Source organism: Erythrolamprus reginae, chromosome 1 (genome assembly GCF_031021105.1).
Source record: "Erythrolamprus reginae isolate rEryReg1 chromosome 1, rEryReg1.hap1, whole genome shotgun sequence".
Classification (NCBI taxonomy): Eukaryota; Metazoa; Chordata; class Lepidosauria; order Squamata; family Dipsadidae; genus Erythrolamprus; species Erythrolamprus reginae.
In genome coordinates, this window is record NC_091950.1 from 188,984,555 (window position 1) to 189,011,241 (window position 26,687).

At 37.4% G+C, this 26,687-nt stretch overlaps 2 protein-coding genes across 2 annotated transcripts in view; both read left to right on the forward strand.

Annotated features, from left to right (window-relative positions):
* The window catches only part of LOC139159839 (collagen alpha-1(XXVIII) chain-like), a 55,919-nt gene extending 55,275 nt beyond the window's left edge, over nucleotides 1-644 (forward strand). The window contains exon 36 of the mRNA XM_070737262.1: nucleotides 610-644. Within this exon, the coding sequence (XP_070593363.1) occupies nucleotides 610-617 (8 nt within the window). The 3' untranslated portion in view covers nucleotides 618-644. The remainder of the gene's footprint in view (nucleotides 1-609) is intronic.
* A 3,595-nt stretch (nucleotides 645-4,239) lies between these two features.
* Nucleotides 4,240-24,950, forward strand: BBS5 (Bardet-Biedl syndrome 5). Its single transcript, XM_070731709.1, has 12 exons — nucleotides 4,240-4,387; nucleotides 11,592-11,674; nucleotides 13,013-13,078; nucleotides 14,412-14,461; nucleotides 15,931-16,058; nucleotides 19,001-19,136; nucleotides 21,206-21,301; nucleotides 22,215-22,277; nucleotides 23,474-23,608; nucleotides 23,707-23,787; nucleotides 24,394-24,417; nucleotides 24,515-24,950. Exons 1-12 carry the CDS (start codon nucleotides 4,323-4,325, stop codon nucleotides 24,614-24,616), a joined length of 1,029 nt encoding a protein of 342 aa, XP_070587810.1. The 5' UTR covers nucleotides 4,240-4,322; the 3' UTR covers nucleotides 24,617-24,950.
* Nucleotides 24,951-26,687: the final 1,737 nt, after the last annotated feature.

The window sequence follows — 26,687 nt, forward strand, 5'->3', positions numbered from 1 at the left end:
TGCTTTGACCATTTATCTAGTAAAGCTAAATCATTTACCATATTACAGACACCTCCAGGAATATCAACCCTATTGCACACTTTAGAGTCATCGGCAAACAGGCAAACCTTCCCTACCAAACCTTCCCCTATGTCACTCACAAACATATTAAAAAGAATAGGACCCAGAACAGACCCTTGTGATAAGCATATCATGCTTGACCATAAGACAGAAAAAAAATCTAAAATCTATAGTCATGCCAAAATGCTTGAGGTTTTCCAGTTTCAAGAATTCTTCATCAGAAAAGTGAGATTAGCAGGAAAACAGGGGAATCAAGTATATGATTCAGTCTCTGTCAAATTTGTTTTTAAAGACGTTGAGGAAGAAAAGCATACAGTATTTTAACAGGTATAGAACAGTTTAAAATTCTGATGTGGTTTCCCCCAAAGGTTGTTAGAAGAAGCAAACATATTTTTTAAAACCTTCATCTTGGAAATAAATTTTTAACTATTAAAATTGCAATAAGGAACAATTCAAAAAGCATTAACTAAATATGTCATTATTTACTGACAGTTGACTTTCTTTTGCTCAACAATAACATGTGACAGTAATGTGACATTTATTTTGCAGATGCGTAAAGATTGCCCATGAAACAGAATGGAACAGAAAAGACTTTTTAATCACAATAAAAGTGGTATAAAGCATAAATATCAAGGCTTTTCTTATTACAGTGTACTTAATTCATATGAGGATTTTATCCTCAAACCATTTATTTTGATATACTCCTACTAAAGTGTACAAGAAAGGTGTGGTTTTTTTACTTCAGAAACTATAACAGTATCTGCAGATAATGATAAACTGTGTATTGGAATTATACAATTTTTCTTTGGGTCTAGAACAATATTAATGCTATGTTAATTGCAAAGAAAACATTTGCATTGGATCCTAGATACCTCTGTCATCCAAACTAGCATTCCTGTAGGACAAAAGATTCTACAACTGTTGCTTTTTTATTTGAACTCTGCTGCATTCCTAGTCCAAATGATTTGCAATGTTCCTGGAGAAGTGAGGAATAGAATCAGATACTTCACTCGCTGGAGAACGAACAGAAGTTACTAAGATGAATCCCAGCACAATTCAAGTAAAGAAAAATCTTTTAGTGCATTGGCAGTTGTCATGGAAAAATCATTGATATGGTGCTGGATGTTTTAATCCTCTACCCAGTTGACTGGCAGAAAAAAGGATGGATATAAGCCCAGCTGCTAAGTTGGAAACAAAAGCAGTTGATGCTACTGATAAAGCAGTTGATTATTTGCAATAATTTAGAATGGGATGACATGTATACTTTTTTTGGCATGAATGGATTTGGGGAATCCAGTAATTCTTTTGAAATATAATCTTGTAAAAAGTACGATAAGTCATTGGTAACAGTGGCCTCTGAGATGGGATTCACATACTGTAACAATCTATTTGCCTATGTGAGTGCACACATGCCTGCGGCATCACAAAACATGGCAATTCGCTCACGTGCACCATCCATGCATGACTGTGACACCAAACAACATGGAAATTTTCTTGAGCATGCCATACACACATGCATGCGATGTCAAAAACACTGTGATATAGGACAAGATTGCACCCAGGCAGGTGCAGCTCACCCTCAGGTCGCTACTACCAGTTTGCTCAAACCAGTCTGAACCTGCTGAATCCCACCTCTAAGTGGCCAAATATGTACCTGTATCAGTGTAAATTTAAGCTACCTATAAGCCTTTACTCAATATTTTCCAGGAAGTTTCAAATAACCAGAAATGGGACTACTTTAAGGGGAAAAGTCATATTATCTTTTCAGAAACACTTGCAAAAATAAAATGCTAGGTAAGAAATTAGTGTATAAATCATACAAGCATACTCCCAAGTCCTACCAGATATTCACATGATTGGCCATGGAGGTCTTTGCTTTCCAAGTCTAAAAGCCAGCCCAAACAATGTGTACTTACAGATGAGAAGGATAAAAATCTTGTGATATTTGGAAGCTAGAATATTGAAAGTTGTCAGAGTTGTCTAATTAGTATTTACAAAAAAATATTATCATCATCACCTTTGGTGTCCATATCATGCAAAATCATATGATAATGATATCATTAACATGTTAACATGTAATATTAACATGTAATTAACATGTAATAAAATATATCCTTTTTTCACAAGATACCTACACAATATCAAAAATGTATTAATTTCTTTCATAGAAATAGTTTAGTCATAATCCTGTTCATTTGTTTTTAGTTTAATATCATATGCAAATCTACATATATGTCTATGCTATGTACTATGTGAATCAGATCACACCGGCTTCTTCAAACTGTAGTTTAAAAGTTGTGCTTACATGCACACAATCATTATCATATTTTTCAAGTATATACTACAGAACTAACAAATAACTTTAACATGCTTGTAATTCCTAGCATCATTAGAAATATCTACTTTAAATGAAAAGACCAAATCATGCTGTTCATGTTATGAGTAGATAATTCAACTCTAAAACTATTTCTGAATTTTTAAAACTGAATTTTAGATGCTGGTTTACATGGCAGGTGACAGATGAATACAAACGTTTACAATAGGATGTTGGATTTTATTCTACCACATGCCAGCTGTTGAAAGATTTATGTTTGTGCTCTGTTTTATATTATACTCATTTATTTTCAATCTGAGATGTATTTTTGTGAGTTGAATATATACAGTACTAACTTTTTTTTGTAAATGGACTACTTGTATCTTTATTTCATCAGCCAGAACATTTTCACTGCTATAGCAGAATAGCAGTGTCACATTTCATCACTTGAATTAAAACCAATGTATTTATTTTCATCATTTTCAGAAGGAAGATTTTTAATCATTGTATTTATGCTTTTGCAAAACAAAGAAAAATAAGAATGTAGCCTCTTTTTTGAAATGTATATGGTCAGAAATCACTTACCTCAGTTTACAGACCTATCTTCTTACAGTGAGACAAGGAAAAGAACTCCCTGTTCCATTGAATAAAGATTAAATCTGTAATTTATTTGTGTAAAAGAGTGTAAAAGGGGATTTCCTTAGAGTTGAACTCAACCACTGATAAATTCACAAACATATTTATGTAGTTCCCTTGCCACAGCTACAAAGCTGTTTGCTATTCCTTTTTTTAAATATTCTTTTAGCTTGTCTGTCCAGTCTATAACTCATATTTATTTATGACCTTACATTCTGTACTAACCAGATCTAATCTTAGCTTGCCAAAATCAAGCAGGTGCTGCCATCTAACATTTTCTTTCATACTCAGCAAGGTACAGTATTTAAAGTTGGACATAACTTTGGACGTAATATAAACAATCATTGAGATAATATGCATTTAATGTATTTATATACCTATTTAAAGAATAGAATAGAATAACAGAATATTTTGACAATAAACCTAATTTTTAAGGTTATAGGGTTGGAAACCTTTGTCAAAAGTACCCTATCGAATCTGAATTTTGCCACTTTTAAAACAGTGGTTTCCTTCAATATTTTTACTCATGAGAACTATTAAACTCTAAATTTTAAAAAACTATACATTAAAAATGTAAATTTTAAAAATCATAATATCTAAATTAGCAGCTAAAATTCTAAACTTGAAGCCGAAATGAAATAAATCTGACATGTGACACAAATTCCTCTAACTGCATTAAATCGATTATTCCTCTTAAAAGCTGGTTTCTGCTACGACTGACTTTTCGAACTCGGTCCGAAACAGGAGTTTCGTCCCGCTTTTTGGTATTTCTCAAATATGCAAGAAGTTTGCCTGATAAAGTTGGGAAGATAAGAATTGGGACCTAACAAGGCAATGGTACGTCTTCCGTTTGATCAGAGTCCCTTGGAATTGGGTTGCCAATAAATGTAAATTGTTAACATTAATAATTTAATAATAATTCTTAACATTAATAACCTAATAATAATAATTTAATTTAATAATAATTAAATTAAGAACATTTCCCCCCTGCATTAGAACTATATTATTACTATTATCCCCCTGCATTCGAATTATATTATATTATTAGAACTGCTTTTATTATCCCAAGCCAGCTGCAAATGAACTTTGGGAGCTGCTGTAGCCTTAACACATCTGGAAAGGAGCACACCGAGAAAAGCGCCTCCCCGAGGAACGATCGTCGTTTCTGAGCCGAAATAGCGCCCTCTATCGCTTTTATGCAAATGAAAACCCGGCAGTTTTTTTCAAACGCTCTGTGAGGAAGTTTGTCCTTTGTCGAGGCCCGTCAAGGAAGCTGGTAGTTGGGAACGCCGAGATCCGATGGACGGTTGTCATGGCGGCTGCGGCTGCGGATTCACTATGGGAGGACCGAGATGTTCGCTTTGACATCTCCTCACAGTAAGTGAAGTGGCGCGAGCGCGTCCCCACCCCTCTCGCCTCTTCCCTCGCGGGTCGTAAGAGGGTCTGCCTTGACAGGAGTGTCGGTTCAATAGGCGACCCCGGAGCCCGTTCCCCGAGCAGTCCTTTGCGGGATGCTTGTTGTCTTCCTCCTCCCGCTGCCTCCATGAGGACAGCCGGTCCTCACAATGGACCTCGACCCTCCCCATCCACGGGGATTTCAAAATCCTCATCTAGGGGGTTTCCAAGTCTAAAAGCCGACCCCAACAATGTTAGGCTAGACCAGAGGTAGGCAAACTTGGCTCTTCTATGACTTGTGGACTTCAACTCCCAGAATTCCTGAGACAATCATGCTAGCTCAAGAATTCTGGGAGTTGAAGTCCACATGTCATAGAAGAGCCAACTTTGCCTACTCCTGAGCTAGACAATTTACAATTACGTCACCTCCAAACTGATCTAACTGTTATTCATACACCATAATGTCCTTCCTATTAGTGACTAGTTCACCACAACAACAACAACAACACAAGAGCAGTAATAGATACAAACTAAATGTAAATGCTCCAAACTTGACTGCAGAAAATATGACTTCAGCAACAGAGTGATCAATGCCTGGAACTCACTACCTGACTCTGTTGTTTCTTCCCCTAACCCCCAAATCTTCAACCTTAAATTATCTACTGTTGACTATTGTGCCTACCGTCCCTGTCCTTCTGTCCTATTAACCTTTTCATCACTTCTTTATACTTTGCTATGTTAATACAAACTATAACTCTATACTTGTTTGACAAATACAATAAAACAAAATAAAATAAATAAAATGTATACTTACAGATGAGAAGGATAAAAATCTTGTGATATTTGGAAGCTAGAACATTGAAAGTTGTCAGAGTTGTCTAATTAGTATTTACAAAAAAATATTATCATCATTCCCTTTGGTGTCCATGTCATCATGCAAAGTCATATGAAAACTGCTAGCATCTGAAAACTGCTAGCATCTGCTCTGAAACAAACTCAATTATCAATGTACAGTGGTACCTCTACTTAAGAACGCCTCTACTTAAGAAATTTTCTAGATAAGAACCAGGTGTTCAAGATTTTTTTTTGGCCTCTTCTTAAGAACCATTTTCTACTTAAGAACCCGAGCCTGGAAAAATTTCCCAGGAAATTTGAGAGCGGCACGAAGGCCCAGCCAGTTTCCTGCCATTTCCCCTTTAATCCCAGCCATCTCGGGCTTTTCTGGGCTGCTGGAGAAGCCTTTCGGTGGCACTTAAGGAGGCTTTGGCAGTCCAGAGTGAAGGAAGCATTTTTCTTTCTCTGGGTGCTTAGAGAAGAAATAAACTTCTACCAGAGCCCAGAGAAAAGAAATGCTCCCTTCGCTCTGGGCAGCCCAGAGCGAACAGAGCGTTTTCCTTTCTCTGGGTGCTTGGAGAGGGAATAAACCACTTCGCTGTGGTGACTCCCTCGCACTGCCTCCCATACAAGCAGCATGAGGTTGTCTCTTTCCTAATGGGTTTGCACGCATTATTTGCTTTTACATTGATTCCTATGGGGAAAAATTACTTCTACTTACAAACTTTTCTACTTAAGAACCTGGTCATGGAATGAATTAAGTTCTTAAGTAGAGGTATCACTGTATTAAGATTTAATCTAACAGTTGATGTAAATCAATCTGTAATTGACAATAAAATAAAAGAAACTTCAATGATACCTTAGTGAAGATATTTACATAATATCTCCCCATCCACGGGGATTTCAAAATCCTCATCTAGGGGCTTTCACACACTTTAGTTCGTTCCTGTCAACCTTGTGCCAGGGGGGCTACAGGTAATCCTGGACTTAATAACTGTTTATTTAATGACCAAAGTTAACAACAGCACCGAAAAAAGGAACTGATGACCATTTTTCACACTTATGACCGTTGTTAGCATCCCCACAGTCACGTGGTTTACATTCGGATGTTTGACAACTGATGCACATTTACGATGGGGTTGCAGCATCTCAGAGTCATCCCTTCTTTTGTGACCTTCTAATGAGAAAAGTCAATGGGGAAGCCAGATTCACTTAGCAACCCTGTGACTAATTTAAAAGTTACAGTGATTCGCTTAACAATGTGGCAAAAAAAGTCATAGGATGGGGCCAAATTCCTTTAACAAACGTCTCACTTAACGACAGAAATTTTGGGCTCAATTGTGGTCATAAGATGAGGATTACCTGTATTTGTATTTTTTCCCCTTGTATAGCAGTGGTTCTCAACTTGGGGTCAGGACCTCTTTGAGGGTCAAACGACCATTTCACAGGGATCGCCTAAGATCATGGGAAAAAACAAATTTCCCATGGAACTAAACCTTCTGACATAATGAACATTCTGAATTTTGAATGTTCATTAAATGGCCTGTTATACCTCTGGGATTACCTGTAGTACAAATCCCTTGATATAAGCCAGTAACAACCATGGAAGTTATCCTGTAGACCAGCGTTTCCCAACCGGTGTGCCGCGGCACACTAGTGTGCCGCGAGACACAGCCAGGTGTGCCGCGAAGCCTAGGGAAGCTCCAGCTGGGCGGGGCGCTGCCGGTGCCGGACCGCCGGTGCCTCGGACCTGGAGCTCCCACTCGCAGCTGTCCCCCGGCTACTGCCCGATGCAGCTGTTTCCGGCGCTCTCCTGCTGGGCCCCAAAGAAGGAAGGCGGGAAAAAGGAGAGCTTCATTATTCGCGCCTCCTTTTTCCCACCTTCCTTCTTTGGGGCCCAGCAGGATAGCGCTGGAAACAGCGGCATCTGGCAGTAGCCGGGGGACAGCTGCGAGCACCGTTCCCCGTAAGCTGCCCCCTCTCCTCCTCCGCCGCCGCTGCCTCCTGTCTTGGGGCACGATCTGCCCCCTCTCCTCCACCGCCGTTTCCTGCCTTGGGGCGAGCAATCTGGGAGTCCGGGACTGTGTGGCTTTGCGCCATGAAGAGAAAACGGCCGACTTTTCCCTGCTGCCCGAGCCGTTTTCTCTTCATGGCGCAAAGCCACACAGTCCCGGACTCCCGGATCGCTCGCTTCTCCGGTCAGCAAAGCCATCTGCCCAGGAAAGCGCCGCACATTGAAAAAGTGCGATGCTTTTCCGGCAGCCGGCTTGCTGGCTGGAGAAGCGAGCGATCCGGGAGTCCGGGACTGTGGCTTTGCGCCATGAAGAGAAAACGGCAGCAGGGAAAAGTCAGCCGGGCTAACGGGAGGCGGCGCGTGGCTGGGCGCTGGGGACGTCTGGGAGGGCGAGGGGGATGATCGCTGCTGCCTCTTAGCTGCAGAGCCGGCTGGCGGAGGCGAAGACAACAGCTGCCGTCTCTCTCCTTCCACTCTCTCCGTCTCTCTCATTTTCTTTTTCTCTCTGTTGCCGGCATGGTGAACGAGAGAGAAAGAGAGAGAGAGAAAAAGGAGGGGAGAGAGAATGAGAGATAAAGAAAGCAAGAGAGCGAGAGAAAGAGAGGGGGGAAGGAGGGAGAGGGAAAGACATAGAGGAAGGAGGGAGAGAGAAAGGGAGCAAAAAAGAGGAAGAAAGAAAGAGGGATGGAGAAAGAAGGGATGGAGAAAGAAGGGAAGGAAGGGAGAGAAAGAGGGAGGGAGAAATAGAGTGAAATGGAGGAAGAGATTTTTTTTTGTCCAAACTTTTCTTTAGCCCCCACCCACCCACCCCCTCAGTGTTCCCCAGAATTTTGAAAATATGAATAATGTGCCGCGGCTCAAAAAAGGTTGGGAAACACTGCTGTAGACCAGTGGTTCTCAACCTGGGGGTCAGGACTCCTTTGGGGGTCAAAGGACCGTTTCATGGGGTCATCTAAGACCATACGAAAAGACAAATTTCCCATGATGTTAGGAACTAAACCTATTCTGGCGCCTTGGAACATATTTTTACAATCTGACCTTCCTGCCAATCAGCTTAAAGTTCTGTTGGAAGAATTGGCGCTAGACTTATAGTTGGGGGTCAGTATAACATGAGGAACTGTATTAAGGGGTCGTGGCATTAGAAAAGTTGAGAACCACTGCTGTATCGGATCAGATTAACTGTTCAAGGGTGCTTCATTGTTGAAAACCTCAAGGGCAAGGATAAAGTGAGGAAACTACATTTTTAAAAATGCTGCTTCTATATATACTGCCTAATCTTCCTTATGACTCTTTTGGAGTGTGTGTCAATGTTCACTCCTGGCAACTTACTGGATTAGTTCCTGCTGTTTTTTTGACTAGATTTTAGAAGTACAGGTAATCCTCAACTTACAATCGCTGTTGAGCCCAAAATTTCTGTTGCTAAGGGTGACATTTGTGAAGTGAATTTTGCCCCCATTTTAATGATCTCTCTTATTTATTTATTATTTATTTATTTATTAGATTTGTATGCCGTCCCTTTCCGTAGACTCGGGGCGGCTCACACCAACAATAGAAAACAGTTCATAACAAATTTAATAATTTTAACAATTAAAAAAGAAAACATTAAAATCCCCTTTATTAAAGTATACATACACACAGACATACCATACTTAAATTGTATAGGCCCGGGGGAGATGACTCAGTTCCCCCATGCCTGACGGCAAAGGTGGGTTTTAAGGAGTTAACAAAAGGCAGGGAAGGTGGGGGCGGTTCTAATCTCCGGGGGAAGCTGGTTCCAGAGAGTAAGGGCCGCCACAGAGAAAGCTCTTCCCCTGGGGCCCGCCAACCGACATTGTTTAGTCGACGGGACCCGGAGAAGGCCAACTCTGTGGGACCTAATCGGTTGCTGGGATTCGTGCGGCAGAAGTCGGTCCCGGAGATATTCTGGTCCGATGCCATGAAGGGCTTTATAGGTCATAACCAACACTTTGAATTGTGACTGGAAATTGATTCGCAACCAATGCAGACTGCGGAGTGTTGGTGTAACATGGGCATATTTGGGGAAGCCCATGATTGCTCTCGCAGCTGCATTCTGCACGATCTGAAATTTTCGAACACTTTTCAAAGGTAGCCCCATGTAGAGAGCATTACAGTAGTCGAATCTCGAGGTGATGAGGGCATGAGTGACTGTGAGCAGTGAGTCCCGGTCCAGGTAGGGCTGCAACTGGTGCACTAGGCGAACCTGGGCAAACACCCCCCTCGCCACAGCTGAAAGATGTTTCTCTAATGTGAGCTGTGGATCGAGGAGGACGCCTAAGTTGCGGACCCTCTCTGAGGGGGGTCAATAATTCCCCCCCCCCAGGGTTGTGGACGGACAGATGGAATTGTCCCTGGAAGGCAGAACCCACAGCCACTCCGTCTTATCCGGGTTGAGTTTGAGTCTGTTGACACCCATCCAGGTCCCAACAGCCTCCAGGCACCAGCACATTACTTCCACTGCTTTGTTGACTGGACACAGTTGTTACATGAATCGCTGCAGTTGTTAAGTTAGTCACATGAACCCAGGACACTGCAACAATTATAAATGTGAGTGTTTGAGTTTTGATCATGTGACCATAGGCATGTTGTAACGCCAGTTGTAAGTATGAAAAATGGTCATGAGTCATTTTTTTCAGTGCTTTTATTACTTTGAACAGTCACTAAACAAATTGTTTTAAGTTGAGGACTGTCTGTAGTTTGCCATAACCTCCTTCTTAGGGCTGATGGAGGGGGACTGGCCCAAAGTCACTCAAGATGGCTTCATGCCCAATGCAAGACTAGAACTCATCGTCTCGCATATTCTAGCCTGGTGCATTAACCACCACACGAAAGTAGCTCCTTCACATCTTATTTATTTTGAAGGATCTCATCCTACCTTACAGGGTTGCTACATGTAATGGGAGGGGCATTAGGATATACAACATATTCAGCATTTTTGATCAGATCAAAATTAATACGTTTTAATAACATAATTTGAAATCTGTCTTCTGTTTTGAACTGAACAAAGGAAGCAAATTAACAGTTTTTACACCTGGAAAAGAGGATAACATATTTCACTTGGCAATATGAACATTGGATGTGGCTGTTGATATAAAATTAATTCAACCTTCAGAAGAATTTTTGATTTGATTTGATTTGATTTGATTTGATTTGATTTGATTTGATTTATATGCCTGTAATTTAGCTGTAAATGTAATGGTTCAAGAGAAAACCTATATGAATTGAATCATTCAGAAGCAAAATACAATTAAAAGTGATATATTAATATATTTTGCTGCCTAACTCCCAAAGAGCCCTTTGGGAGTTAGGTGGCATATAAGTCCAAATCAATCAATCAATCAATCAATCAATATCAAATCAAATTACTGGATTCCCATTCAGGGGGACCTGCTTCACAGTGTACAGTACTTGAAATGTGATTCTGAACAGGAAATGTGATTCTATAACATGGGAGATGAGATTGGGAGGTGGAAGGTTTTATAGTTGTAATTAAGAATTATTATTATTATTATTATTATTATTATTATTATTATTATTATTATTATTTATTGGATTTGTATGCCGCCCCTCTCCGGAGACTCGGGGCAGCTAACAGCAATAATAAGACAGTGTACAGTAATAATCCAACACTAAAAATGATTAAAAACCCATTAATCTAAAAAACCCAAACATACATACAGACATACCATGCATAAAGTTGTAAAGACCTAGTGGGAAAGAGCATCTCAATTCCCCCATGCCTGGGGGCAGAGGTGGGTTTTAAGTAGCTTACGAAAGGCAAGGAGGGTGGGGGCAATTCTAATCTCTGGGGGGAGTTGGTTCCACAGGGCCGGGGCCCCCACAGAAAGGCTCTTCCCCTGGGTCCCGCCAAGCAGCATTGTTTAGTTGACAGGACCCGGAGAAGACCCACTCTGTGGGACCTAACTGGTCGCTGGGATTCGTGCAGCGCTGGGATTACTGTAGCGCTGTCATTTATTTTCTTACCCCAATTTATTTTTCCTTTTAAATCTTAAGTGTGAAAACGGGGTAGCTTTTTTATTTTTTAAAGAAGTTCTGGAAGTGTTTTTTTGTCTAAAAAGAGAACGATGATGACAACCTGATATAGGACAAGCCCTTTTACAGAAATTAGAGACTGTGGGAGAGTTATACATAATCGGTACCTTTCAGAATTCTATTCATGTACAATTAATTATGACTGACTTCTGTAATTAAAAACAAGACAACTATTATGCCAATATCTAAGAACGTAATTCTTAGGGGCCATGATGGATTGGACATGACATCACAACTACTAACAAGAGGAATGTAATATTGTTTTAGGCAAATGAAAATGAGACCAGGGGAGATCCTCATTGATTGTTTGGAGCCTATTGAAGATACCAAAGGAAACAATGGAGAGAAAGGTAACAAGAGTTTTTAAAAATGGATTAAATTTGTTTCACAGACATTTCAAAGAAATAAAAGCTTTTCTGATTGGTTGATTTTGAACATATGCAATACAAAATCATGCATTCAAAATAGAATGAGAGAGAATGAGACAGCTTATTTTTCTCTTTTCTTTCAGATATTTTATCTCCTAAAACTCTTTTTTGGGGGGTGGCTTTACATTAATACTAATCTCTTTTAATTAACAAAGATACTTCTGCCAAATTAAGTATCCCCCATAGATATAGATCATAGGTCTTCAAACTTGACAATTTTTAAGACTTGTGGACTTCGACTTCCAGAATTCTGGGAGTTGAAGTCCACAAGTCTTAAAGTTGCCAAGTTTGGGGACCCCTGATGTAGATGAATTTTATTTTGCTTGTGAATTTTGTGGTTCACAATTATCTGCATTTATTATAGGGAATATAATTGTACAACACTGATTTGATTACCACAATCGCCTTAATATTTATATCCTACGTTCTCCCATGCTATTTGGTATTAAGTCCTTTTTTCACTTTTCTCAAATCTACAAAACATCTAGTTCTTAAAATCTTTCAACTTACCCTATGTTTATTTTCTCCATAAATGCTTACATAAGTTTGTTTGCTTCTAAGGATGGCATTAACGGTGTTAATTTATCTTGTTCTATAACTATATTATATTCTTTTAAATCCTATATATTAAGAGCAAACTCATTCCCTCAGTGTAGATACTTATTTAGTTAGTACTGCATTATCTACAGTCAAAATATTTGTAAGTACAAGAGACCCTCACTCTTAAAAGGACAGAAGGATACTAGAGGACAGATTGGCCAAGATTTTAAAGATTCGGTGTTATCCAAATTGGGGCAGCATGCTTCCAAAACCCAGTTACAATGCAGAGACCAAAGAGGGAGGCTACGCCCCATTTTCTATTTGCAAATATACCAGAGCACCTAGCTAGTTGTTGTGAGAAATAAAATACTTGCCTAAGATGGGCTTGACCTGATCCAGCAGGCCTGTGCATGTCACAGCTGCTGTCTATTATTAAACTGTGAACATGCTGGTGAATCCTTCCTGTAAGAGGTGCAGTTCATTTTGTAGCAGCCATCTCAAAGGGGCCTATTATAATTACTTCCACTTGGAATAAATTAAAAAAAGAGAAACAATGGCTAAATTTATTAATCGGCTTTTTCTAAGGATTGTTAGTCAAAAATCATTGCTGTTTTATATTATATTTGATTATATATCCAATTTCTCCATCTGTTAATGCACTTTCCCCCTCTAATTGGGTTATCAGATGTAGAAATTCCAATGATTTTTTTTTATTTCTAGGCAGACTCTTAGTAACAAACTTAAGAATTATTTGGCATTCTGTTGTACTGCCTAGAGTCAACCTCTGTAAGTATTTTTCCCTTTTCTGATGCATATTTTGTCTATTGACACACACCCAGTTGTTAATGTTGTACAGTTTTTTTAAAAGTCAACCCAAAACTCTCTCTGATGTCTATGTCAAATCTTTATCATTCATTCATTCATCCATCCATCCATTCATTTCAATTCAATTCAATTTATTAGATTTGTATGCCGCCCCTCTCCGAAGACTTACTTTGTCTAGCGCATATATGATTACAGATGAAGTATAAACAATGATTGTGAATACATAAGATGTATAAGCATGGTTATGAGTACATGAGATAGTTTTGAATACATGGGGACATTAGGACAGGGACGGTAGGCATGCCTACGTTGTATTCTGACAGAGAAATCTGTCGAGTTATCATAATCTCCAAGGATTCCTAATGATTTATAACATCACTACTACAACATGGAGAGGCAGTGGGGAAGAGCTTTGGCAACACAGAGCTTCCCCAGAGAGAGACCCAGATTAAGTTACTATCCAGTTCCAAGCTGGAGAAAGGAAGAGATTGGGGAGACATTGTTTAGAATCACTCAGTATATATCTAGTTAGGTTAAAAGAGTGCATCTTTAGTTTGGTAAAATTCTGTCCATTTAGTATAAGCAAATAAAAGATTGAATCCAGTTTCATTTCCCTGTGTCATCTCTGGGCTTGGGTCTGACATACTAACTGTTATTAAAATAGCCCAACCCTTTTCAGATTCCCATCAGAGTGAAAAAATAATATTGCTATTTCATTAATTTTAATGAGATTCCTTAAAGTAGTAACACCTTGGGCAGGAGGGGGAGGGGAAGGTGGTGATGGTTTTGTGGAAGCCTTAAAAAAAGTATTATATATTTTAAAGGGTACCATACTCCTAATAGAAATACTGATAGAGCAGTTACAGATGTCAGGTGGTGAACTTGTTTCTTTTTCTGCTATTGTTGGTGGTAAAAAAGTGGTAAGATGCCATCTGCATGGAGCATTGTAAAAGAAGTGAAATTGGAAAGAGATTTTGAGGTCCGTAGAGAACAGTGGTATAATAAAAAATGCTATTTAGCATATTCTGTGGTATTAAATTCACATTCCTCAGACTGCCTTAAATTTTGTTGCTTGAGAATTTCAAAGCACTCTGGATTTTATATATTAATCTGGAATTGTTAAAAATGAAAAATTGTTTTGTTTCACTTCACCTCCCACAGGTCTTCTGGTGCTCTTATATATTTGCTGTGCATATATTATATAATGTTACTTTGTACTAACAATCTGTTATTAAATCACTATTCTAATGCTATGTCTTGAACAGTGTTGTGTTTCTTTTCTCTAATTATTTAGCTGTTGGCTACAATTGCTTTGTGAATACAACAACAAGAACTGCTAACTCGGTAAGATTACAAAATTAGTTTTGAATCAGTCAGAACATTTTTCAAAATAGGTATATTGTTTTAAAATAGCATAACTTGCTAATCATTATTTGCTTTACAGATGCTCCCTAAATTTCAGACACAAGAACATTATTGATATCCAAGTTTTCTATATGCATTATGGCATTGACTTTAATTAATTCACTTGAGTTGCATTAAGTTATTCATTTAAGATGACAGATGCTTATACAGTTGGATACAGAAGAAAAATATAGGCAGTGATATTAAATAGGAAATTACCGGTAGTAACAAAAATTTAGATTTTATTATTATTATTATTATTATTATTATTATTATTATTATTATTATTAATTAGATTTGTATGCCGCTCCTCTCTGAAGACTCGGAGCAGCTCACAATACTCGGAGCAGCTCACAACAGATTTGCGGCTCAAAACACAATTAGATTTTGCTAAAGAGATGAAAGATTTGGTATATAAACTACAGTGTGATTATGGTCATGCCTTCTGATTTGATGTCAGCTAGCATTCACAAATTGATAAGTATGTTCCAAACACAGAATAAGCAACTTATGCAGCTCAAGTAGAAGCACATAGATGATCTATTTCCCATATCAAAATAGTATTATTTGTGAAAGGGTAGTATATTTAATCTCTTTCCATTCTTCAAAATCAGTAGTATAAGGAAGGTATAAAAATAGTACTTGGTTTACGGCGGTCATTCAACAACTATTCAAAGTTACAATGGCACTGAATATGAGGAACCAGTCCTCAAAGTTCCATTCATAGCAGCATCCTTGCATCACATGATAATGAGTCTGTGCTTGGCAACCAATTCACAATGATGGCATCCTTCAGTCATATTTGTGACCTACCCTGCCAGTTACCAATCCAGGTAGTTATAGATCTATCATCTCATATTAAAATAAATGTTTTCTTAATTCTACATTATTCCACATCATATTATGTAATAGCATCTTTGTTAATATAGTTTGGTCTTTGGATTTGACCCATAAGAGAAAACAGAGAGAGTTGGGGAGAAAGAACAATGATAGATATTGATTAGTGCAGATATAAATAATTGGAATTTTAATGTAGGTCAGCTTTATTTAATGAGTTCATAATTAAAATTCACATGTTTTATTAAGTGTATAATTTAACAGGAATGATATTTTATGTACTCTACATTTACTGAACCTGGGTTTAAAATATGTGTGTTATCTACTCAAGGCATTTGTGACCTGGCAGATCATAAATACAGCACACATTTGTTTCTATCAAAAACTGAAGTTTCATTAAATTATTATTATTTATTATTATTTATTAGATTTGTATGCCGCCCCTCTCCGAAGACTCACAACAATTGCAATGCAACTGCATATATAATATTTTCCAGAAATGTTAAATGACTATAATGTTCATTTCTTTTAAAAACTGTAATGAAATATTAAATCTGATAATTTCTTTATAGAAATTAAGAGGACAGACCGAAGCACTTTATATCTTAACCAAATACAATAACACGCGTTTTGAATTCATATTTACAAATGTGATTCCTGGGAGCCCCAGACTTTTTGCTTCTGTTATTTCTGTTCACAGGTATTTAATTTTTTAAAATGTCTTATGTAGAAACACAAAAGATTTGCTAAAGCAGCCCTAACAAAATTAGCTAATGACATATGGTACAGTACATTAGGTTTCAGAAATGATGCTGTGTTGGTTGGAAATATAATACAATTTGGTATTTACAAAATCAGATCTCTTTGCTTTGTATTTCAAAATCCTTCCCTTACTATCCCTTTTCCACAACCTCTTCATTTTGTACATTTTAAAAGTCCACAATAGGTACTGGTATTTTATTTTAGGGGTTTTTATTTGAATCCGTATGCACACATAAAGAGAGAAGAGGTATACTTCTGGATATATTAAATGATACTAAGAATTATCAACATGTTTAGGTCCAACTGTAATAAAAACAAAATGCTATTGTTTTCTAAGAAGTGAATTTATATCATCGTTTAGTTCTACTTTAATTTTTATCCTTTGTGTTCTAATTTAAATGATAGTAAGTTAATCTGAATCCCACCTAAACTATTGTTGTTGTTAATTAAATTTGTTTGCTACCCATACAATGCGATTTCCTGAGTTATGCATACCATCATCAGGAAATAACCGACTTTAAAGGACTATTTTACTGGGGAATGGTAATATTGTTTTTAAATTCTTACAGTATCAACCTTCTGAGTTTTATGCAATTAGTAGGGGAAAAAAGTTTCAGTAAGTCCCCAACTTCTGAATAAAATGTTCATGTTTTCAGCCAAGCAATAGAGCCAGGGTGGCGCAGCAGGTAGAGTGCAGATTTTTGCAGCTTCTTAACTTCTTCCCTAAGATACAAGTCATTCACCTTACAGTAGTTGCTTTAATGGAGCCACCGGTTATTGGAACAAGCTGGTCATTTTGCTGTGTCTGGGATCAGATTGTCCTTTTACTTTAGAAATATTTCTTCAGCCACCTGTTCCTAGGCTGGCTGTAGCAAGTAGGAATACCACTATAATTAATAATAGTCACTGATATGCCATTTAAAAATGCAGGTCTAAATTACTTGTACACAAACTACTTCAGGTTGGAAAAATCTAGAATAAAAAGATAAAATATTCCTTGAATCATATTTGGAAGAGCCGGGGTGGCGCAGCGGGTAGAGTGCTGTACTGCAGGCCACGGAAGCTGACTGTAGATCTGAAGGTCAGCGGTTCAAATCTCATCACCGGCTCAAGGTTGACACAGCCTTCCATCCTTTCGAGGTGGATAAAATGAGGACCCGGATTGTGGGGGCAATAGGCTGGCTCTGTTAAAAAGTGCTACTGCTAACATGTTGTAAGCCGCCCTGAGTCTAAGGAGAAGGGCGGCATAAAAATTGAATGAATGAATGTGTTCCTGGAGGGATGTTACTGGCGGTATCCCTTAAGTGGACTAAGTCTTTAAAAGAAGTGACACAACAAAAATAATTTTTTCAGATAGAAAAATACTAACAATTTACATGTCTCAACCTCTTAGAAGTGCTTTCTCCAGAGCATGGTTTGAATAACTAAATTCCATGGCAAAGTATGAGAGATTTCATTGAGCTCCATTTGAAGAAAAACTGTGTATGTGATTTATTTATTTATTTATTTATTCGATTTTTATGCCACCCTTCTCCTTAGACTCAGGGCAGCTTACAACATGTTAGCAATAGCACTTTTTAACAGAGACAGCCTATTGCCCCCACAATCCAGGTCCTCATTTTACCCACCTCGGAAGGATGGAAGGCTGAGTCAACCTTGAGCCGGTGATGAGATTTGAACCGCTGACCTACAGATCTACAGTCAGCTTCAGTGGCCTGCAGTACTGCACTCTACCTGCTGCACCACCCTGGCTCTTGCTTCAGTGCTGAAGACATCATATATATCTTATTTCAGTGGTTCTCAGCCTGTGGTCTGCGGACCCCTATAGCAGTGATTTTCAACCTTTTTTGAGCCGCGGCACATTTTTTACATTTACAAAACCATGGGGAGGGGAGGCGGCTAAAAAAAGTTTGGACAAAAAAAATCTCTCTCTTCCTCCCTTTCGCTCTATTTCTCTCCACCTCTTTTTCTTCTCTCTCCATCCCTCTTTCTTTCTCTTCCTTCTTTCCTCTTTTTTGCTCTCTCTCTCTCCCTCCCTACTTACCTCTATGTCTTTCTCTCTCCCACCTTCCCTCCCTCTCTTTCTTTCTCTCTTGTTCTTTCTCTCTTTCTTTCTCTTGCTTGCTTTCTCTCGTTTTCTTTCTCTCTCTCTTGCTTGCTTTCTCTCTCTCTTGCTCTTTCTTTCTCTTTCTCTCTCTTTCTTTCTTTCTCGTTTTCTTTCTCTCTCTGAGCTTCGCGGCACACCTGACCATGTCTCGCGGCACACTAGTGTGCCATGGCACACTGCTTGAAAAGCACTGCCCTATAGGTCCACAGTGTCATCACGAGGGATGGCAGGGGTTTGTGGAGGCTTCAAGAAATGTCTTGATTTAAATCTTGAGTTAAATCTTGGAGGTGTGTGGCCACAAAAGGTATTAAAAGTGGGTCCATAGTGAAGAAAATATTTATTTATTTTCGAATTTATAGTCCGCCCTTCTAGCACACTCAGGTTGAGAATCGTTGCCTTATTTTATTGTAAGGCATACTTTGTAGTAAGGGCTGATTACTTAAGTTTTTTCTTTAAAATCTAAGAAATACTTGAATTCCAGGAATAACCTTATATTTTGTGCATTGACTGAACCTGTGTATTTCTATGAATTTGCATTTTTTACCTTAAAAAAATATCCAGAACAAGATGAGATACTTATAGAAGATTGAGGTTAGCTACAGAGATGCTGATATATAATGAGTCTTATTCTTTTCTGTATAATTTTTAACTGCTGCTTAATATAGTAAATTAATTAGACTAAATTGTACACAAAATGGACTGTTTCATGATACATTAAAATAAAATGAGATTCAAAATGAAAATGTTAAAACTATATGTTCCACTATTCGTAGAGCTTATGAAACATCAAAAATGTACCGTGAGCTGAAGTTGAGATCTGCATTACTTCAGAACAGGCAATTGAGACTGTTACCAAAAGAACAGGTGTATGACAAAATAAACGGTGTTTGGAACTTATCTAGTGACCAGGTATGATGTGGCAAGAGAAAACAATATTAAGAAAGTGGTTTCTTAAAATGTGTCTAATGTGCCAAAGGATTGTATAACCTGTACACAAACTATTTGATTATATTATGTAGGAATAGTAGACTGTTTTAGCATTATACTTCAGATCAAATCAAGTCTTTATTACAGTTATAGACCAGCATAATTATTACTTTTTTTCCCATAAAGACTATCCAAGACTCTTAACATTCAGGGCAGTACAAGAAATAATAATTGGAGTAAGGAAAGAAAACACCAGAGATAATTTAGGAACAAAAAGCTGGAGGGTAGTAATGTAACAAGTATTGCATGTGTAAATGAGGAAAGCTATGTAAAGCAGCTTCAAGACAAATAGCTTATATGAAATCAGAAATAAAGTAAGTTTTTACTATTTTAACACGCAGGAGTTCTTTTGTACATACTCTCCATGACATTTATTGTTAGTTAAAGAGGAAGATAACCTATCTGCATTTTCTCTATGATGTTTTAATTGAATTTAGGCGACACATCAGATTTATGTCAACAAGCATAGCTTATCATGTCAAATGGAAATGTCACTACCCTGTAGCCTGAAAATCTAAAATTGTATACCCTTACAGTTATAAAGTTAGTTTAGTGTTCCTTCAAAAATCTGCTTTTATGTGGCATCTGTCTTTGAACTACTACAGTAACCTACTGCAATAATTATCATAGTTTATTTATTTATTGGATTTGTATGCCGCCCCTTTCCGGAGGGGTTACAGTCATTAGAAAGGGATCAGCATAATTATCATAGGAAAACATTATTACAACATTTACTAAGATAGTTAGACTGTATTTCTTGAGGCAGGAACTACTACAGCTATGATCTGTCAACATTGACTCCTATTAAGCTTGTGTTATATAATAATGAAATATTGTAGCTTGTTTAAAAAGTGGGGTCAGAAATGCTTATTTATTTATATATTTATCTACTTATCAAGCAGTGATGCCTACCATCTATCCAAAGGCAACTCTAGGTGGCTTACAGTCATTGAATAAAATGCACTAAAAACATTACAACAATAAATAAGGGTCTTAAATTTAAAAACTAAAATAAAACTAAGTAAGAGAGGGAGGGAACAAAGTGCACATAGTGAGTAGGTGGGTGTTCCCTACTCCATTAGCCACTTCCAACACCAACACCACCCCATTAAGGTCCCAGGCTAATGGGCATAGACATGCCTTCAAGACGTTTTGGAAGGCCAAAAGGATGGGAGCAAATCTGATCTCAAGGAACAAGATGTTCCAGAGGGTGGGAGCCACAGCTGAAAAGGCTCTTCCAGGAGAAATTCCTTGGCTAATGGGGTGCATGGCAAACTCCTTCTGCCAGGATAAGTGGGGTGGGCTATTCCCATCAGGATGAACCAGTCTGGACCCACACCGTAAAGGGCTTTAAAGGTGATAACTAAAGGTGAATTGGACTCGGAAGCAAAGTGGCCAGTGCAGCTCATGGAATAGCAATGTAACATGGGCCACCTTAAGGGCTACAAGAACTGTCAGTGCAGCTGTTTTCTGGCAATTGTTGCTCAGTTACCGATAATTCTAACTCTTTGATTCAGATCAAATATTTATTACAATCATGAACAGGCCCGCTTATTCAGTTGGATCCCAGGATTTTTTTTTAAACTCACAAAGGAAACATTTTCCCACATACAGTTGTTTTATCTAGCTTAGCTAAAAAAAATAGCTAAAAATAGGAATAAAATCAGCATCACAGAGCAAAACAGGTCTGTTTGAATATACTGTCATTTCGATGTCAGTAGTTGCCTCTGGAACAACCTAAATTTAACTTGCATGCCGTTGTATTTGAATAGCATATTATTTTGAGAACTTGGCAGGAACGCCCGAGAGTTTCCTCCTTTGTGCCACAATTTCTATTACAGATTATTCTCAATGAATTTCTTATTTAAATAAGCATTTAGATGTTGGTTTTATTTGAGGAAATGTGCTGTTGTATTTATATTTTACACACATACATAGAAATATGAAGGATTCAAGGAGCCTGATCTATTTTGCTTTCTTCCTTTTTCTAGGGAAACCTGGGTACATTTTTTATTACAAATGTAAGAGTAGTTTGGCATGCTAATATGAACGATAGCTTTAATGTCAGTATACCATATCTGCAAATTGTAAGTAGCTACAATTATCTCTCTTATTAGTAATTATCGTGTATGATATTATTTTAATTATGTAAAATGTATATTTGGCTCGTGCAGATTGAAATCACTAACCATTCAGCTCCCCTACCAGATCACCCATATATGCTCACAACAGGGTTTTATGGCTTGTTAGGGTTTAATTATATGTGCTATGGTTTTGTTAATATGTTACTCCATTTTCAAATGGCTGCAATTATTAGGATTGTGTCATTTGAAAAGGAAATGTTTAAGCTTTCCTTCCATAACTGCAATCTCATAGAAGAGGAGGACTCATTTTTCAGACTAATCATCTTTTTGCTGATATCGTGTATAAGTACTGGAGATGTCATACACATCATTGCCACTGACATGTCTATCTCCAACAACTTGGTTTGGTATTAAAAAAAACCTGCAAATTACACAACACTCATGTCTAATTTAGCACTAAAGATCTCTTTATCACATTTAGGAGGCAAGTTAGCAGTATTTTCATTCTAGTGAAACAGTGGGGAAAGTAAATTAAGCAATAGGACATATTAGAGGTGGTATGACGAGTGGCATTAGGTGTGTGTAAACTAGAAACTTTGCTTTGGATGTCATGGTTTAAATTAGGAAATTATATCACTCTTTAATTGAGCAAATATTATTTGGTTTCCAAGGTAATTATTCTTATGGCAGCTAAAAGTGTTGAAGTAACCATACAAATATTAAATTCTTACTTAAATTCATAAAAGTTTTTCATTTCCTTTTTAGTGTGATTTGTTTTGTTTTGTCCTTTCCAATATTTTGCATAATTACAAAGATCTTAATTGCAAGAGATTGTATCAATATTTTCAGTTACTCTTGTTAAGAATCTATTTTAAAAATGTTTTAACACATATACATTTATAATCTTTGCATCCAGCGTTCTATAAAGATTCGAGATTCAAAGTTTGGCTTGGCACTTGTCATTGCAAGTTCTCAGGCGGTAAGAAACAAACAAGCATAATTTATTTATTTCAGTTCATATACCATTTGATTTACGAAAAATATTTTTTACTTTCTGTTATTCAATTCTAGAGAAATTGTTGCTTTGATTCACATAACGTAGTAATCTGGTATTATACTTGGTAAATAAGCATAAGTAATAAAAATACATAATGATTATGATAAATTAGCAGCAGGTGACCAATCAGATATCTGAATGAAACATGGCATACCAGCTTAGTCATGTACTATTTTTGAGCAATGTGTTCTTATAAAAATTGTAAGTGCAGTCTTGAAATTATCTGCTTCTGAGAAGTTGGAGAAAGACTGTGAATAAATGTCTTTGGAAATGCATGTGTCATTGCTGATTACTTTTCTCATGCTGCTGCTGAGGTTAGTATTTAAAAATAGCTTCCAGCCTTGAATTGTCCAGTTGCTTTGGTAACAGTATCTTAAAATTGTATTCATTCACAAAAAAATGGTACATGTTACATGAAAATGAGCACATGAAAAGCCAACAAAAAATGCATTATATAATATATAGGTATACAGTGTTCCCTCGATTTCCGCGGGGGATGCGTTCCGAGACCGCCCGCGAAAGTTGAATTTCCGCGAAGTGGAGATGCGGAAGTAAATACACCATTTTTGGCTAGGGACAGTATCACAAGCCTTTCCTTAACACTTTAAACCCTTAAATTACCATTTCCCATTCCCTTAGCAACCATTTACTCACCATTATTACTAGTACTCACCATTGAATAAGACACTTAGTGATCCTGATATTTATAAACATAATTATTTATTAACAATAACTTTTATTTTTTTGTTATTTATTTGCAAAAATTATTAGTTTGGTGATGACATATGACATCATCGGGTGGGGAAAACCGTGGTGTAGAAAAAAACCCCACGAAGTATTTTTTAATTAATATTTTTTTAAAAACCGTGGTATAGGCTATTCGCGAAGTTCGAACCCGCGAAAATCGAGGGAACACTGTATTAGGTAATGTGTGTGTGTGTGATTATACATACACGCACACACATACTCATACGTGCACATATTATGTACAGACACATATATAATATATCTCCTATGTGATAGATAGTATCTTTCTGCATGTCTGGTTAAGTAATTCCCACTGCAGCTTCAAGCATAATTATTGTGAAAGGTTTATTTAACATATTACTCTTTTACAGACTGGAGGATATGTGCTTGGATTTAAGATTGACCCAGTTGAAAAACTGGAGGAAACTGCAAAAGAAATAAATTCATTGCATAAAGTGTTTTCAGTCAGCCCTATATTCGGAGTAGATTATGAAATGGAAGAAAAGGTACCCTTCTTAAAATTTTAATCAATCCCAGTTTTTGCTTAAAAGTATTAAAGAAATGTAGGTTGTTGTTTCAAATTGTTTTCTTTATCCATATTCAGCCTCAACAGCTGGAAGATTTGAAAGTAGAACAAATAGAGGAAGATGTAGAAATAGAGGCAAATGAGACAGATGCCTTTGTGGTAAGCATCTCTTAAAACTAATAACTTTTGTATTCTTTCCCTGTACACTTAGGTATACTAATCTGGTTAGTAAATAATAATGAGCTCACAGCCCAGGTCAGAATGTTAATAAACTAAGGTATATGTCTTGGATGTAATATTACATGAACAATTGTCATTTTGTGCTATTGGTCAAGTAACCCAAGAGGTTATCAGTTAAATATAGATAGTTGTCCTTTATTCATTTGCTTATTCATAACTATTGGGTTACTCAAGAAACAGTTTATTTTCAAACAGTGAGCAAAAACATTAAACAAGAAATCCTAACTGTCTCTTTAATATTAGAAATAAATCAGTTCTTTAGTTGCATGTGATATATCAGATCAAAGCTAATTGTTTATTTGCCGCAAATTCTATAGTTAGAATAGTTATATAAAATTATACATAATAAGCAAAAAAACCAGGATTTTAAATGAAAATGAATTTATTTTATTTAATACTAAGTAAATTACATAAGAAATGAGATTTTAATATCTTGGAGATAATAGTTTTTTAATAAATTAATTTACTGCCCGAATTTCAGTTAAAAATAATGCTGAATAATTTATTTTTAATTTTCTATCATAGGCTTATTTTGCTGATGGAAACAAGGTATTTTTTAAAGTTACAATAAAACTAAATTAGTTTCTTGTTGACACTATTAACAACAATTTGCTTACATTTTTTCTTCTTGTTATCCTGCAAATAGCAACAAGACCGTGAGCCCGTTTTTTCTGAAGAACTAGGACTCGCCATAGAGAAGCTGAAAGATGGATTCACATTGCAAGGACTCTGGGAAGTAATGGGTTGATATTCATCTTAAAAAGATGTAATGATTAACAAAATACATCCTGTCTCTAAAAGTCATGCTGCAGTCTTTTGAATCAATCAAACTATAGCTACCTCTTTTATGTAGATTGCAAAGGAAAAAAAAATAGTGTTCTTGTATAATTTTAACATAATTTCTTGCATACATGAGATATTTAAACTGGGCTTTGTATTTTAATACAGTAGGTCAACTGCTTGCATTTAATATCCATTATGTATTATTTATTTATTCATTGCTTATTTGACCCCTATGACAATCATTAAGTGTTGTACTATTCTATTCTAAATATCATTGTAAATAAAACTGATAGTTCGTAGTCAGTGGTAGGATTCAAATTTTTTTACTGCCGGTTCTGTGAGCCTAGCTTGGTGGGCATGGCTTGGTGGGTGCGGATTGGTGGGCGTGGATTGATGGTTCATGGCAGGGAAAGGATACTGTAAAATCTCCATTCCCTTCCCACTCCAGGGGAAGGTTACTGCAAAATCCCTATTTCTTTCCAATCAGCTAGGACTTGGGAAGCAGAGAATAGATGGGGAGGGGGCCAATCAGAGGTGGTGTTTGTCAGTTCTCCAAACTACTCAAAATTTCCACTACTGGTTCTCCAGAACTGGTCATAACCTGCTGAAAACCAACTCTGTTCATAGTGTAAACTGAGAAAAGATGTTCTAAATTTGAATGTCGTGGTTGCTTTGGTAGCTATGGTGTTTTTCCTCTATATCTTTCAGGCATGGCTCACAATCAGTTCTAAATGAAGAAACAAAACAGTTCATACATCCCCAGGTATGAAGATAATTTTGCTGGTCCTTTAGACTTAAGGGTAGTTTATTTTGAATAGTCTTTCCCATTGGAATCCATAAGTAAGGGAGATATGTTGCTGCTTCTTGTCCTAGGTTGTGTCTCCTCTCTGACAATGAAAAGTTTGGAATGAATAGATTGGGGAGTACGTCTGAAGTGATATACTGGTTTCTAGATTAAGAAGTTGGCTTCAGCACTTAGCAGAATTACCCCTGATCAGCCTCTTTGGCCATTGATACAAAGGAGCCTCTCTGGCACTCGCTCAACAGCTGTCTAACAACTTTGACATTAACACACAGTGGAAAGCCAAACGGGCTGCCAAACGCCTAGATACAGGCAGTTACATAGATGACCCTACATAAAAGGTGAAGGTTTTGACCTTTTGAATGGGATCAGTACCCAACATGATATCTTCCAGGACTCATTGTTTAAGTGGGGTCTTGTCTCTACCCCTCAGTGTGACTGTGGTGCTCCTCAACAAAATATCCATCACATTGTGTCCATCAAGAGCTTACACTGGTCCAATGTCTGGTTTTTTTCAACCCTGTCCTTGAATGGCTGGGTGGACTGGACATTAACAATTGAACTACTATAAGTCCATGCATTTGCCATATGCTAAACAAACAAATAAATAAACTTAAACAAACAAACAAATAGGAGAGTAAACATCTTAAGCAATGCATAGGACCAAAATGGCATAAAATAAACAGTGAATATGTCCAAATACAACTTCAAGCTAAAGTTTGAATTTACAAACCTAAGTGGCGGTATTTAGAGTAGTTAAACAGGCTTACTTTTCCACTCTTGCCTCCCAGAAAATGTTTTTTAAAGTGACACAGTCCCTATTAAAGTAGAAATCAAACTGGATCTTCATCTACCGGGCAGTGGCAAAGCAGCATTTGGAAGATCACTCATCTCCTATTCACTCAGGTAGATTCCAATTGGGTAGGTTTAACTGAGGAGACGGAAGCTTCTTAACAAGGTTATCTGGGCTAGTCTTAAACCTGTGGATCCTGAGGGATTTGATAGAGGTCTCTGTGCTGTTACCTTAGCCACCTGTGCCCTGGACTCCTCTCTCACCTAGTTAATGAACGCTGCCAGGTAATGAATAGCTGGTGCTGGGAAGCCCCTTGAATGAAAAGACGTTATCACCTGCATTTGGACTTTGGTGAATCCTCAGCTCAGTTATATTAACTATCAACCAATCTCCAACATCTCCCCCTTTTTCAAGGAAAGATGATTGAGAAAAAAGTTGTGC

What these genes read in the sequence shown, in the direction of transcription:
- BBS5 (XM_070731709.1), top strand. Translation starts at nt 4,323, where the DNA reads ATGGCGGCTGCGGCTGCGGATTCACTATGGGAGGACCGAGATGTTCGC. An exon ending in GTATACCATATCTGCAAATT is followed by an intron (nt 21,302 to 22,214) that starts GTAAGTAGCTAC and finishes CTTTGCATCCAG; the next exon opens with CGTTCTATAAAGATTCGAGA. An exon ending in ATGAGACAGATGCCTTTGTG is followed by an intron (nt 23,788 to 24,393) that starts GTAAGCATCTCT and finishes TTTCTATCATAG; the next exon opens with GCTTATTTTGCTGATGGAAA.